The sequence below is a fragment of the Pelophylax lessonae genome (assembly GCF_965119305.1).
Source record: "Pelophylax lessonae genome assembly, chromosome: 1".
Classification (NCBI taxonomy): Eukaryota; Metazoa; Chordata; class Amphibia; order Anura; family Ranidae; genus Pelophylax; species Pelophylax lessonae.
Genome location: NC_138768.1, coordinates 305,778,078 through 305,793,629, shown reverse-complemented (window position 1 = coordinate 305,793,629; position 15,552 = coordinate 305,778,078). Strand labels below are relative to the sequence as shown.

Genomic DNA, 15,552 nt, shown 5'->3' with positions numbered 1-15,552 from the left:
TCTAGAGTGATGAGACCAAGATAACTGTTTTTGGAACTGATGGTTTTAAAACTGTAGGACGTCGCAAAGGTGAGGAGAAAAAATGCATGGCGACTACAGTGAAAAATGGTGGTGGCAGTGTCATTCTGTTGGGCTGCATGAATGCTGCTTGTGTTGGGGAGCTGCATTTCATTGATGGTATCATGAATTCACAGATGTACTGCTCTATATTGAAAGAGAAGATGCTACCATCACTCCATGCTCTTGGTCGTCGTACACTTTTCCAACATGTCAGTTATCCAAAACACACATCTAAGGCCACTGTTGCATTTCTTAAGACGAATAGGGTGAAAGTGATTCAGTGTCCAAGTATGTCTCCTGATCTGAACCCAATCGAATGGGGAATTGAGAAGAGACAAGTTGAGCATAATTCTCCATACAGCATCCAGGCTCTAAAAGAGAAAGAGATCGTTCTTGAAGAATAGAAAAAGATAGATGTTGCAATATGTCGCCAACTTGTTCATTCCATGCCTAGAAGTCTTGATGCTGCCCTTACAAATCATGGAGGTCATACAAAATACTAGATGTAGTAGTTTTTTATTGTGGGGTGTATTCATTTTTGCATATTAATTTGAGTAAAACTGAAGATTTTGTCATTTAAGTTTTACAGTATATTATTAACCTTCCTTTCATGTAATGAGCTAAACAAATATTCTATAAAACTCAGTTTTGTCAAAATTTTGAAAATTGTTCTTGTGTTCATTGAGATATTGATTAAAATCTTACTTTTCAAAAGGGGTGTACTCATTTATGCTGAGCACTTTATATATTGTATATGTTCTAACTTGCTTAAATTTGATTTTAAAAAATAAATCGTAATGCATGCAATAGCTTCCTTAGTTTTATTTTCTGTTTTCTATGTTGATTTTTTTCCTCAATTCACTAATGACATTTACTACTCAGATGAGCTTTTTTTCTTGCCAGCATTTTCTATGTGTTATCTCATTATTGTGTGTAATTTTCAGTTCATAAATATCATCACATGGGCTGTCGCTTTTTTAAACTCAAGTCCGGGATGACTTTCAAAAAATAAATGATCATTCATATTGTTCCCCTGATTTTTAGTGTGCATCGTGATGTTCGTTTCTTTGTTGGGCGTTGCTTGAACGGGTCTGTGGGTGGTGTTAGTGGAGTAATACTGTCCTTTGTCATCCAGTTCACCAATGCCCTGGTAATCACGGCTTCTTCCTGCACTGTTGAGTGTTCTGGCGCTGCATGTTGCTCGGCAGCTCAGAACACTGAGAGGTGAAAGCAGTGCACTGGATTATTCTACTTGATGCCAGCTTTTGCCTGACTCTCTTTTCTTGTGTTTATCCCTCTATGCTATTCTCCACAGTACAGGAAACTGCAGCCGCAGAATGGCATTCAGCAGAGAATAGCGGCTGTTGCCTATATCCCCCTTCTATCTGCTGTGTCATTCCCCCTGTGCAGAAAACAGCAGCTGTAGAATACGGTTCAGCAGAGAAAATCTGCTGTTCTCTATATGTCCTGCCTCTCTCTGCCTTTGTCCTTCTGCCTGTGCTATCCTCTACTGTGCAGAAAACCGCAGCTGCAGAATGCCGTTCAGCAGAGAAAAGCTGCTGTGCTCTGAATGTGTTGTGCCTTTCTCAATCTGTGTCCTGCCCACTGTGGTATTACATACGGCACAGTGTACACAGTCCTTAGCTATTCTCCACTCTACAGAAACTAGCAGCTACAAGATGCCATTTAGCAGCTACTAGTTCATGTGTGGGTAATAACACACAAGGGTGATACAGGCAGAGAGAGGCATGACATTCCGAGCACAGCAACTATTCTCTGCTGAATGGCATTCTGCAGCAGCTAGTGTCTGTACAGTGGAGAATAGCATAGGGTACTGAACATAAGGAGAAAGATTCAGGCAAATGTTCGCTGCAAGTAGGAGTCAGATGTCCTGCTTACACCTGTCAGTGTCCTAATCTGCTTGCAAAATGCAGCATAGAGTTTAGAATACTATAGTGTGCTGAACATAAGCAAAAAAAATAAGGCAAATGTTGCCAGCAAGTAGAAGAGTCCGATGTCCTGCTTACACCTGTAAGTGGCCTGAGTTGTGTGGCAGCTCCAGCATGCTCAACAGTGGAGGAGGTGCAGCTTGTAGTGTACCGATACAGTGAGGCAGAACTATAGAAAGAAGCAGACTATGTTGGCAGTGAGTGGAAGTGGGTGCAACAAACCAGCAGACTAATTTAATAAACCTGCCCAAAGCTTGGTTCATATGTGTAACCACTGATGTGGTTATGTCAGCCTGACCAGAGAATAAACATCAAGGTAATGCACTTGCAACAAGCAAAAATGTTAGGTCCCTTGGACAGGAAATGTCTCATTAAGATTAGATGAACAGGCAGCAGACTGCCTTAGAGGTAAATGGAGCCAATAGTATTACGTAGTAAATAGCTTCCTAAGTCTACTTACTGTGGATTTGGCCTGGAATGGGTCTTTAAAATGCTGCTGGTTTTGGGCTTGCGATATCGGAGTATGAGTTTTGGTAGGTTTCTGTTGTGTGGTTGTAATAAAAATAATCCTTCAGGAGATAAAATGATTTGTGTCAAGTGGTAAAAAACCATTTAGACAAAAAGTTAAAACGTTCGATTTCAGCTTAGTGAATTGACCCTTTAGTCTTGATTGGTGGCAGGTATTACTGACAGATTTTGTGAAACACATCTAAATATATAGCCCGATAATGCAAATTACAGAAGTAATATACCCTATATCATTTTTAATATAAGAAAAATGCAGCCTCCAGTAAGCAAATTGCTAAAATAATTTGACTCCCAATAAGAATGTTGTAAAGTGGCCTTATACTCTGATACAGGATCAAACATTAATTTACAATTGTGACAGCTGGCTCAATTGAAATCATTATTTTGAAACTCAACCAACTGGCAAGTTTTATCTCTACTAACAAGAGACACGTCCCTTGTTCTGGTAGTTAAAACATTGTCACTGACTCATTGGCTCTGTGTCAGTGGGTTTTGGGCAAATGCATGCGGCTTTTAGGTGCATTCATCTTGCATTTGAGATGAGCTGGAAATGTTTCTGAGCTGCATCTTCCTGCTTTACACCCCGTCACATCAATCTTGACATTGAAATTGTCCTACTTCAGGTGCGACTTGGAAGACATTTGTGTGACTTCATGCACAGATATCTATGCAAGTCGCACCTGAACTTGCAAAAAGTAGTGCAGGAGCTACTTTTAAAATTGGTGTGACTCCGACATCAGAGTCACATCAATTTGACTGCTTCCAATGCAGACAATAGGGTGATCGGGGATTAAAGCTGCTTTTGCATTCCCATGGACTTGTGTTGAGGGGAGAGGAGTTTTTGACATAAACATAAGCTCGTTGACAGACCCTCAGTCACAAGGTAGATCCTGAAAACATGACCTGTTGAAATTTGAAAAACACTGTGATGCTTTGTGCTCTATACACAAATATTTGTTATTTCTGTCATTTATATATTGTCTGAACCTGTCATCTCTCTTGTAGTAACATTATTTGAACTGACAGTGGTGAATAACTGGTATATAATCATGGTAAGTGTTACAAGAAATCAAAGTGCATATGAATATACAGTATACAGCGTAATATTTTTCTGTATGGTATTTCGGCATATAGTGTAAAGGGCATAAATTATTTGTGACATGAAATTTGTCTTTTGGGCAGGAAGGAGTGACTTCTCAGACATCACACTGGGCACGCCTTTACTTCATGGTGTTTTATATTGTCACTATGGTGAGTATATACATACATATGTACATTAAATAACAATTTTTCTTAATTGTACAGGACACAGGCTACCATTTTTCAAGACCATGTTATATGTTGCCACCTTCAGGTGAAGACATTGGTAAACAAAGCTGTTAAGATATACCATATAACCCCTCCCATTTCCAGCAATTCTCGATTGTTTGCTAGTGTCCTTAGGTGGTGGGTGACCTCTCCACTATAAGTAGGTTTCTGGTGTATAAGTCCTAATTCTAACTAGTAAACAAAGAGGATTCCTCACTGATCTTGGCACTGAGAAATCCCTTTTTTCAACCCAGTTGCACCTACAGCTATCGCAGCTACATTGTGCAACTTCTGGATTGGTACTCCTCGCATGTAGCCTTGGGGACTGTACCTGGACCCAGACCCTGCTGCATGAAGAGGCAAGGCCGGGCCTGTATTGTTGCCTCTGGTGCTGGACCCTGCATTAGCGCTCATCCTTTGTACAGTGGTACAGCAAGGGGCAGTTAACCACAGGGTGCTCTACAGATCCAAGGCAGTGGCAATCATAGTTACATAGTTTCTGAGGTTGAAAAAAGACATCAGTCCATCCAGTTCAACCTATGATGTGTGTGTGTGTGTTTGCTGTTAACCGTACATACATACCGTACATGTATACCCCTGTATGTTGTGGTCTTTAAGGTGCCCCTCTAATAGTTTTTTGAAACTATCGAAGCTCCCTGCTTATACGACTGCTTGTGGAAGAGAATTCCACATCCTTACTGCTCTGACAGTGAAGAACCCCTTACGTATTTTAAGATCAAACCGTTTCTCTAGTTTTAGTGAGTGGCCACGTGTCTTATTGTATTCCCTTTTTTCTAAAAAGTTTGTTTCTTATGCTAGGGTCATCACCAGTACAGTATTTGTACATATTGATATCATATCCCTCCTCAATTGTCTCTTCTCCAGAGAGAATAAGTTCAGTGCTTGTAGTCTTTCCTTATAGCCGATGCCCTCCATTCCCCTAATTATTTTCGTTGCCCTTCTCTGGACTCTCTCCAGTTCCAGCACATCCTTCCTGAGGACCGGTGCCCAGAACTGGACAGCATACTCCAGATGTGGCCGGAACAGAGTCTTGTAGAGTGGGAGAATAATCTCTTTATTTCTGGAGTGAATCCCCTTTTTTATACATGCCAATATTCTGTTGGCTTTGCTTGCAGCGGCTTGGCATTGCATGCCACTGCCAAGCCTGTTGTCCACCAGTACCACCAGGTCCTTTTCCATCCTAAACTCACTCAGAGGTTTCCCCCCCAGTGAGTAGCTTGCTTTCGTGTTTCTGATGCCCAAGTGCATTACTTTACATTTTTCAACATTAAACCTCATCTGCTATGTAGTTGCCCACCCCATTATTTTGTTCAGGCCCGCTTGTAAGGTTTCCACATCCTGCATAGAAGATATTGGCATGCTTAGTTAATATCATCCGCAAATACTGAGATTGTACTAGATATCCCCTTCTCTAGATCATTTATGAATAAATTAAACAGGATTGGTCCCAGGACAGAATTTTGGGGGACCCTACTTTCCACACCCGCCCAAGTACTCCCCATTTATCACCACCCTCTGGACTCTCCCCTTGGGACAGTTCTCTATCCAGATACTCACCCTATGGTCCATACCTACATTCCTTAGTTTGTACAGTAAGCGTTTGTGGGGAACGGTGTCAAATGCCTTTGCAAGGTCCAGATACACCACATCCACGGGCGTACCTTTATCTAGGTGGCAGCTCACTTCATCGTAGAAGGTTAACAGATTGGTTTGGCAAAAACGATTTTTCATGAATCCATGCTGATTACTACTAATAATACTGTTTTCATTACTAAAGTCTTGTATGTGGTCCCTTAACATCCCCTCCAAAATCTTGCAGACTACTGATGTTAGGCTGACCGGCCTATAGTTACCCGGGATATATCTCGGCCCTTTTTTTAATATTGGTACCACGTTGGCTTTTTTCCAATCAGCTAGCACCATACCCGTCTGTAGACTATCCTTAAAGATGAAGAATAATGGTCTGGCAATCACCTGACTGAACTCTTTAAGAACCCTCGGGTGCAAGCCATCTGGTCCCGGTGATTTATTTATGTTAAGTTTCTCTAGTTTAGTTCTAAGTCTATCCTCTGTTAGCCATGGGGGTACTTCCTGAGGTGTATTATTTAGTTTAGCATTACAAGCTGGGTTAGTGATTCTTTTGTGAAGACTGAAGAGAAGAAATTATTTAACACTTACGCCTTTTCTCTGTCCTCTGTGGCCAAATTTCCTTTGTCGTCTTTTATGGGGCCAATGTGTTCTGGCCTCGCTTTCTTACTGTTTATATTCTTAAAGAATTTCTTGGGGTAATTTTTACTCTCTTCCGCTATATGTCTCTCATGTTCTATTTTAGCCGCCTTGATTTCGTCTTTACATTTCTTATTACACTCTTTGTAATGCTTGAATGCTGCCAGTGACCCCTCAGCCTTGTATTTTTTTAAGGCCTTTTCTTTAGTATTTATATGCATTTTTATGTTGGAGTTTAGCCACCCAGGGTTTAGTTTTGCTCTTTTAAATTTATTTCCCTTTGGAATGCACTGGGCAATCCCTTTGTTAAGTATGCTCTTGAAGCACTCCCATTTTTCCTCCATGTTCTTTGTTCCCAGGGTTCTATCCCATTTGATATTTTCTAGCAGAGAGCGCAGTTTTGGGAAATTTCTATATTAGTGAGCAGGTCTGTATTGTTGGTAATCAGTAGGTCAAGTACTGCATTGTTTCTTGTTGGTGCGTTCACCATCTGACCCATGAAATTGTCCTGCAAAACATTTAAGAACTGCCGATCCTTGGCTGAATGCGCGGTTCCTTCTGCCCAGTCTATATATGGATAATTAAAGTCCCCCATTATATTGATATTTCCCATCGTTGCTGCCAATCCTATCTGTAAAAGGACGTCCGCCTCCCCCCCTCCTCCCACTGGTGTGATGACCCAGTCCCTTTACATGGAGGAAAGAGTATATACCATCTGGTTGTACACACCTTAGAAGGAGCCCAAAGCCCTGGAGTGGTGAGTGAGTCTGGGGATATGCCCTCTCGGGAGTATGGGCAGTCGCCCCCAATCGTACCAAAGCTAAAACGGACCAGCAAGGGTTCTGGGGAACGAGGTATACACCTGTTTGAACTTAGAGCCTCCCTATCTGAACCTAAGGTCATCAGTATGACACTCCTTCCCAAATCCAAGAAACCTACTAGGTCCTTTCCAGTTCACCTATTATTAGTACAGGATGTTTTGTATGCAGACTGGCCCATAGCTAGACAAAAGTGTACACTTCCCCAAGACATTCACTTGGCAGTACCCAATTGAGGAGACTTACCACAAAAAGTGGAAACCATAAGTGATATACTCCATGGAATGTGTGCTGTCCTTTTTCAAGTCTGGGCTGGAAGGGTCAAGTTTTGGCCCTTGGATATTCTCTTTCAGAGACCGCTGACCACTTTTTCATTGGTAAAGACCTTTGTCAGGGGATTGGCTCACATAGTGACCCCATTCATTCAGTAGCCTCACCATAGGATCCTATTCTGGTCACGCTGGCCCCCTTTGAATCCATTCCAGATTTCCCCTTAGTCAACCCTAATCTGTGTTTTTCTTGTGGCACTCCGCAAGACAGGTCTCGGAACTGACACTTATGCAAAAAATGCTTCCTTGTTCTTCATAGGGACAAGGTGGTTTGGGCTCCTTGAGCCTCCTATCACTTCAAAATAGTTTCTCCCTCCCACCTTAATCAGGACATTGCCCTGCCTTCTCTTTGTGCAGATATGTCCAAAGCATCCTAAAAGAAATTCTCTACACTGTTTAGATATGGTACAGTGCGTGTTTGCCTCTTAGCCACCACTTCTATCTAAAACTCGATTTCTCCTTTTTTCCCTCCTGCAACCATCTATAGGAGTATCTTGTGTCTCATTCCACTATTTTGAGCTGGATTAGGCAGATTATCACTAATGCTTATACCTTGAATAGTGGAAATTCTCCATTTGCTGTTAACTATTTGAAGACCAGGCCTATTCTGACACTTTTTGTTTACAAGTAAAAATCAGCATTTTTTGTTGGAAAATTACTTGGAACCCTGAACATTATATATACAGTATTTTCCGGCATATAAGACGACTTTTTAACCCAGGAAAATCTTCTCAAAAGTCAGGGGTCATCTTATACGCCGGGTATCGTCTTATACGGCGGATGCTGGAGCCAAACTGGAGAAAATGCGGTGGGGGAGTGAGAGCACTTCAGCTATGGTGCCACACGGACTGCCTAAGCTGACAGAGAACTCCCATCCAGGCTCCCCCGCCCCTACCTCCACCGCTGTCTAAGTTAAAAAGCCTGTGATTTGTTGTTGCTAGGGGCGGTCCTAGCAACCAATCTGCCTGTTAAATGGAAAGTTGGACACTTCCTGCCTTATGCTCGGACATGCTGCATCCTCTATCTGCTTTGTAAGGTAAGGGGGGGGGGCTGTAAAGGGGACTGTGAAAGTCAGGGGGGACAACTGTAGAAGAGACTGGGATACAAGGAGGGGGAATGTGGAGGGGATTGGGATACAAGGAGGGGTACTGTGGAGGGGGCTGGTATGCAAGGAGGGGGTTGTGGAGCATGGCAGCTCCCATGGGTTTATTGTTTTATCCTTCCTTTCAGCTTTAGAGTGAATTTGGAAAAGTTTAATCCACTTGCACTGTTTTATGCATACTCTATATTTTAACTGGAAAAGTTGGGGGGTCGTCTTATACGCCCAGTCGTCTTATACGCCGGAAAATACGGTGTGTGTATATATATATATATATATATATATATATAATTTTTTTTTTTTTTTTTTTTTTTTCTCTGTCGCTCATTGACAGACGTAGTCCTCTTTGATTCACATCAATAGGGTTATGCTGCCCTCTACAGGAGTAGGACTAGGCAGAAAGAAAAACGTTCTGGCTCCACCTTAGGGGCAGTCCCAGAGGGTATATCCTCTCTCTCTCTGCTACAGGATGTTAGTTTTTTTCTGTCTAGTCAGGAGTAAGGACCTAAGTTCCTTGCTGGGATCTCAGGTCCTGGCAAGATTTTTTAGAAAAAATTTTTCCTTTTTGGTAGTTTTTTGTCTCCAGTTTTTCCTGTGAGATCTTCAAGCAAATCACGCCGGATCTGGGCGACGGGCTGGATGTTGAGATCCAGTGGTCACCCCAGCCGGCCTACGAGCGCGCGCAGACCATAGCTCCGCGCTGGGTCGGCCGCGACACATTCAAGTAAGTATGCGGGGCCGGGCGACGGGCTGGATGTTGAGATCCAGTGGTCACCCCGGTTCAGCCTACAAGCGCGTGCAGACCATAGCCCCGCGTTGGGTCGGCCGCGACATAGTCAGGAACCAGAGAGTCAAGGCGTCCGTATTGGTCGACAGCCCCCCACCCCGGTGGAGAGGGTACTGTGAAGAGAGGGTGCCATCAGCCGGTATGGTGAGTAAATGTTCCCCCTTCCCCCCTGTGGGGTCTTTGGGATACGGGCCCCTCTGTGTATGGTCGGATCCTTTCTGACATTAAAGTTCCCCCTTGTAGCCTATGACATGTTCACACATCCCCTGTGATAGTGTGATCTGGTTTGGGAGCTGACACTCCAGCAGGCTTGGTTTGGGAGCTAACACTTTAAACAAACCTCGGTTTGGGAGCTGACACTCTAGCAACCTTGGTTTAGGAGCTGACACTCCAGCAGGCTTGGTTTGGGAGCTGATACTTCAGCAAGCCTTGGGTTCTCTAGCAAGGAAGCTGAGTTCGATTTGCTATAGTAAATACATAGGAGGTATAGCCTACCTTAGATCGCCATACTCCCGCAGGCCGACAGGCCGCCATCAGCTGTTTTCAAAGCATGCAGGCCGCTGTACTGGAGGTGCCACGCTAGATCGGCAGTCCGCCGCCATTTTGTTGTAGACCGCATGTCTGCATTGTCTACACAAGCCGCCCGCAGGTCACGCAGGCCGCCATTTTTTCGTAGCCTATTGTCTCCTTCATGGGGGCGGCCATGTTTGATGTGCCCAGCAAACCTCGAGGAGCAGCTGGGAACGCCGGAAGGCGTACACAGGGGGCGGAGCCACTTCCTTTCACCCGGGAAACCTAGTGCAAGACTTCCCAGTCTGCACAAGACAACGCTGACAGCAGTTTTAATAAGAAACTTCTTTGCATCTGGTGGTGAGCCCTTGGGGTCTCTCTGTGGGGGTCCAAAGCAGGTACGCTGAGGGGCGCTATTGCGCTGGTGAATTAAAAAAGGTATTTTTTTTATTTAAAAAAAAAAAAGGTATTTTTTTATTTATTTAAAAAAAAAAAAAAAAGATTTTTTTCTTTTTTACTGGCAAAGTGTCCTGGATTAACATGGACCCTGCCACACATGTATCTCCACCTGATCCCCTCGAAGTGGCTGCAGGACCCTCCAGTTCCCCACTTAATAGTGAGTCATTGTCAGCAGTTTTGGAAATTTTTTGTCTATCCCGGGTGGAATTGGCTTGTCAGGGACAGGGCGCAAGGAAACGACCCCCGCCTACCCCCATTTTCATCTGAAACTTCAGATTCAGAGTCTGAGCCTATTCCTGTAGTTGCAGGTACCTCATCTGGATGTTTCGGCATCTACCATAGCCCGAGAGGAAGCGTTAGTAATGCATTAATTGTATCTGTTCGGAGGTTACACCATCAGAAGTAGCTGATACTGAGATCCCATTTGGTACTAATAAACGCACCAAAATGGCGAAAGTATTTCCCTTACCCAAGTGTTTCGGTAATGTAACTAAGGAGGAATGGGGTCATCCAAGACGAGCCCCTACTATTTCCTAAACGCATTAATAGGCGTTATCCGTTCGAGGAATCATCCCTCAAGAGATGGATAGTACCATCTGTGGTGGATTTTCCAATCTCCAGATTGAACAAAGCTACGGTTATCCTATTGGAGGATGCTCCATCCTTTAAAGATGATCGTAAGGTGGAAGCTGTGTCTCGCGCCATCTTTTCCCTAATTGGGTCAGCTTTCAGACCAGTAATTGCTATTGGTCTAGAATGGACCAAGTGGCTTAGAGGGGAGAGATATCCCCCAGGCGGTATCAGATCTGGTGGAACAGATGATACAAGAGTTAGTTTGTCTGCGACGTTGCACTAGACGCCACTCCACTATTGGGGCGAGCATCAGTTTCAGCAGTGGTCCCCAGGCGTACACTGTGACTAAAATATTGGTCGGCAGACCAAGGCTCCAAGTTAGATGAGATTATTAAGGATCTCACTAGAGGAAAGAGCACTTTCTTGCCACAAAGTACTAAGGGTAAAGGATCCCGTCAGAGACGGGCGCCTTCTTTTTCCGCTCATAAAAAGTTTTTTCGCCCCACGGGCGAAAAAAGCAAAGTCCTCCAAAACTCCTTCGGGAGGTTTTTTTAAGGGGCGTTGGTCGGGCAAGCAAAAGCCCGGCTCTTCCAGACCTGAAGATAAGACTACTAAAGCCTGAAGGTGCGCCCCCGCCCATAGCTGGGGTAGGGGGACGTCTTCGCCGGTTTCCGGATCCATGGCTTTCCAGAACCTCGGACAAATAGTTCACGAGGTCATACGGTCAGGTTACAAGATTGTATGTCAATCACTCCCAGTGCGATTCTTCCTTTTCAATGTTCGACTATCCCCGGATCGCTTAAGAGCTTACAGGGGGCAGTCACGGATTTAATGCAACAAGGAGTGGTGGTCCACGTTCCTTGGACAGAGCATTTCAAGAGTTCTATTCGAACCTTTTCACAATACCCAGAAAAGAGGACAAGGTGCGTCCAATTCTGGACTTAACAGCATTCAATCTTTTTTGTCAGGGTACAAAAATTCAAGATGGAGTCCATTCGCACAGTAGCGGCCTCCCTGCGTCAGGGGGATTTTCTGGCTTCCATAGACATCTAGGATGCCTATCTTCACTTCCTTATTTATGCAGGACATCAGCGTTTCCTGTGTTTTTCCGTAGAAGAGTACCATTATCAGTTTGTGGCGTTACTCTTTGGTCTCGCCTCGACTCTCCGGGTCTTCACAAAGGTGTTGGCCCCAATCTTGGCGTTGTTACGACAACGGGACATATCGATTCTAGGTCACCTAGACGATCTTCTGCTCCGTGCGGCTCTATTACTAAACTTAGAGATCACCATGACCTCTTTTGCAAGAGTTCGGGTGGCTGGTGAACCTGCAGAAGTCATCTTTGGTTCCCACCAGGAGGCTGGAATATTTGGGTCTAATTTTAGACACATCCAGGCTTGCATGAGGGTCCTGGGTTTGAGGGTGGCTTCCTTTGAAGCAGTACCATTTGCCCAGTCCCATACCCGAATCCTTCAAGGAGAGATTCTTCTCAAGTGTAACCGGAATCCAGATTCCCTGGACAATCGGATCCGGCTGAGCGAGCGGACCAGGGAGTCCCTGGTCTGGTGGCTTCGGCTCCGATGCTCAGCCAGGGGAAGTCATTCCTACCAATATTTGGACGCTTATCACCACGGATGCCAGTCTATCCGGGTGAGGAGAAATTTTCGGCTCAGGGCCTTTGGTCCCTGGAAGAGTCCAGGTTACCGATAAATGTATTGAAACTGAGAGCGATCAGACTTTGTCTGATTCACTGGACCGAGCAGCTCCAGGGCAGCCCGGTTCGGATCCAGTCGGACAATGCCACAGCAGTGGCTTATGTCAATCATCAAAGGGGCACCAGAAGTGTCCTGGCGGCCATAGAAGTGGCCAGCATTCTTCGTTGGGCAGAACGATTGTTCCAGCTCTCTCTGCGGTATTCATTCCGGGGGTGAATTGGCAGGCAGATTATCTCAGCCGTCAGATTCTGGATCAAGGGGAATGATCTCTTCATCCAGGGATATTCCACCAACTGTGCCTCCGTTAGGGCACCCCGAATGGGAGCCGTTGGCATCTCAGCTCAACAGGAAAGTGCGGAGGTTTGTGGCTCGCTCCCACGATCCTCTAGCAGACACCGCAGACATGCTGATCGCCCCGTGGGGGCAGTATCAGCTACTTCCCTCCTCTCAAGTTACTGCCGAAGCTTCTTCGCAGGATAGAGGTGGAGGGAATCCCAGTTATCCTGGTAGATCAGGACTGGCCTAGTCGGGCCTGGTACGCCGACCTGGTCAGGCTGGTCGCAGACGTTCCTTGGCGACTTCCTCTTAGGGAGGATCTGCTGTCGCAGGGACCGATCTTCCATCCTGCTTTACGATCGCTGGTTTTAACGGCCTGGCTATTGAGACCCAGGTGCTGAAGAACAAGGGATTGTCAGCTTCAGTTATTCCTGCTCTAGTTAAAGCAAGGAAAGCGACTTCCAGAAAGATTTATCCTCGCACATGGAAGTCTTATATTGCGTGGTGTGAATCCCTTGGGTTCCCTCCACGTTCTTATTCGGTGGCCCGAATATTGGTTTTTCTGCAACAGGGAGTTGAGCAGAAGCTGGCCTTGAGTGTTATCAAGGGTCTGTTTTCAGCATTAGCTATCTTCTTTCAGAAGTTTTTGGCTACTCATTCCTTGGTGCGGAATTTTCATCCAGGGGGTGCGACACCTGGCTCCGCCAGTGCGCGCGCCGTTACCACCCTGGGATCTTAATTTGGTGCTGTCGGTTCTTCAGAAACCTCTCTTTGAAAATATCAGGGAGATTCCCTTGCTTACTTTATCCCAGAAGGTGGCCTTCTTGGTGGCTATCACTTCTGCACGCAGGGTGTCAGAACTGGCCGCATTATCCTGTTGTTCCCCATATCTGGTGGTTCATAGGGATAAGGTTGTTCTTCATCCGAATCCATCCTTCCTTCCTAAGGTGGTTTCAAAGTTTCATTTGAATGAGGACATTGTATTGTCCTTCCTATGTCCTAAGCCCAATCATCCTCGAGAATTTGCGTTGCATTCCCTGGATGCAGTTCGGGCGATCAGGATATATTTGAATACTACGGATTCAATTTGTAAGACGGATTCACTGTTTGTGATCACGGATGGCCCTAAGAAGGGGCTGCCTGTTTCTGCCGCGACCATCTTTAGATGGATCAGACACGGTGGTATAGGCTTATTCTATCTAAGGGTCGGGATCCCCCGTTCCCTGTTAAGGTGCATTCTACTCGGGCGCTTAGTGTTTCCTGGGCCTTCCGCCATCAGGCGTCAGTGGTTCAGGTTTTCAAGGCGACTACTTGGTCGTCGGTTCATACCTTTACAATATTGTATAAGGTTTATGTGAGGGCATCGTCAGATGCCTCTTTTGGCCGCAAGGTTCCTGCAGGCCGCTGTTTGAGGAGACTGTTGGTCTACCTCGAGGGTTTGTTGGGTAGGTCTCATCTGTTTGCTCGATGAGTCCCTTGATACTTCTGGTTGGCTCCGGTCGGGCCTTCTAGATTGGATTTTGATTTCTGTCAATCCCACCCCTCATTTGTGGCACTGCTTTGGGACGTCCCTATTGATGTGAATCAAAGAGGACTACGTCTGTCAATGAGCGACAGAGAAAATTGGATTTTTGTAAGATCTTTCCGTAAAATCCTTTTCTCTTAGCTCATTGACAGACGTAGTACCCGCCCCTCTATCATTGAGTTGGGTTGGGTTAAATTCTCTGACACTACTTTGTGACATAACTAACATCCTGTAGCAGAGAGAGAGAGAGGATATACCCACTGGGACTGCCCCTAAGGTGGAGCCAGAACGTTTTTCTTTCTGCCTAGTCCTACTCCTGTAGAGGGCAGCATAACCCTATTGATGTGAATCAAAGAGGACTACGTCTGTCAATGAGCTAAGAGAAAAGGATTTTACGGTAAGATCTTACAAAAATCCAATTTTTTTTTTTTCTTTTAGCAAAGGACCTAGAGAAAATAGTGGTGATTGCAATTTTTTATGTCAATGTCACACAGTATTTGCGCAGCGTTTTTTTAAACTCAAATTTTATGGAAAAATATACTTTGTTAAAATTTAATGAAAAAAAAAAAACCACAATCTATAACCCAATTTTTTGGTAAGATATAAAAAATGTTACACTGAGTAAATGGATTTTGAACATGTCACACTAAAAATTTGCCCACGCTCATGGAATGATGACAAACTGATACTTAAAAATCTATGTAGGCAACGCTTTCAAATTTTTTACAAGTTACCAGTTCCAGAGGAGGTCTAGCTCTAGAATTATTGTTCTCACTATAACGTTCACAGGAATACCACATGTGGTGCGATCACTGTTTACATACAGTGGGTACGGAAAGTATTCAGACCCCCTTCAATTTTTCACTCTTTGTTCTATTGCAGCCATTTGCTAAAATCATTTAAGTTCATTCTTCTTCCTCATGAATGTACACATAGCACCCCATACTGACAGAAAAACACAGAATTGTTGACATTGTTGCAGATTTATTAAAAAAGAAAAACTGAAATATCACATGGTCCTAAGTATTCAGACCCTTTGCTCAGTATTTAGTAGAAGCCCCCTTTTGATCGAATACAGCCAGGAGTCTTTTTGGGAAAGATGCAACAAGTCTTTCACACCTGGATTTGGGGATCCTCTGCCATTCCTCCTTGCAGATCCTCTCCAGTTCTGTCAGGTTGGATGGTAAACGTTGGTGGACAGCCATTTTTAGGTCTCTCCAGAGATGCTCAATTGGGTTTAAGTCAGGGCTCTGGCTGGGCCATTCAAGAACAGTCATGGAGTTGTTGTGAAGCCACTCCTTCGTTATTTTAGCTGTGTGCTTAGGGTCATTGTCTTGTTGGAAGGTAAACCTTCGGCCCAATCTGAGGT

General features: G+C 44.6%; 1 protein-coding gene across 1 annotated transcript in view; it reads left to right on the top strand.

Annotated features, from left to right (window-relative positions):
- Positions 1 to 15,552, top strand: part of TPCN1 (two pore segment channel 1) — a 373,488-nt gene that overhangs the window by 284,131 nt on the left and 73,805 nt on the right. Inside the window, exons 22-23 of the mRNA XM_082257616.1 lie at positions 3,543 to 3,589; positions 3,720 to 3,788. Of these exons, the coding sequence (XP_082113742.1) occupies positions 3,543 to 3,589; positions 3,720 to 3,788 (116 nt within the window). The remainder of the gene's footprint in view (positions 1 to 3,542; positions 3,590 to 3,719; positions 3,789 to 15,552) is intronic.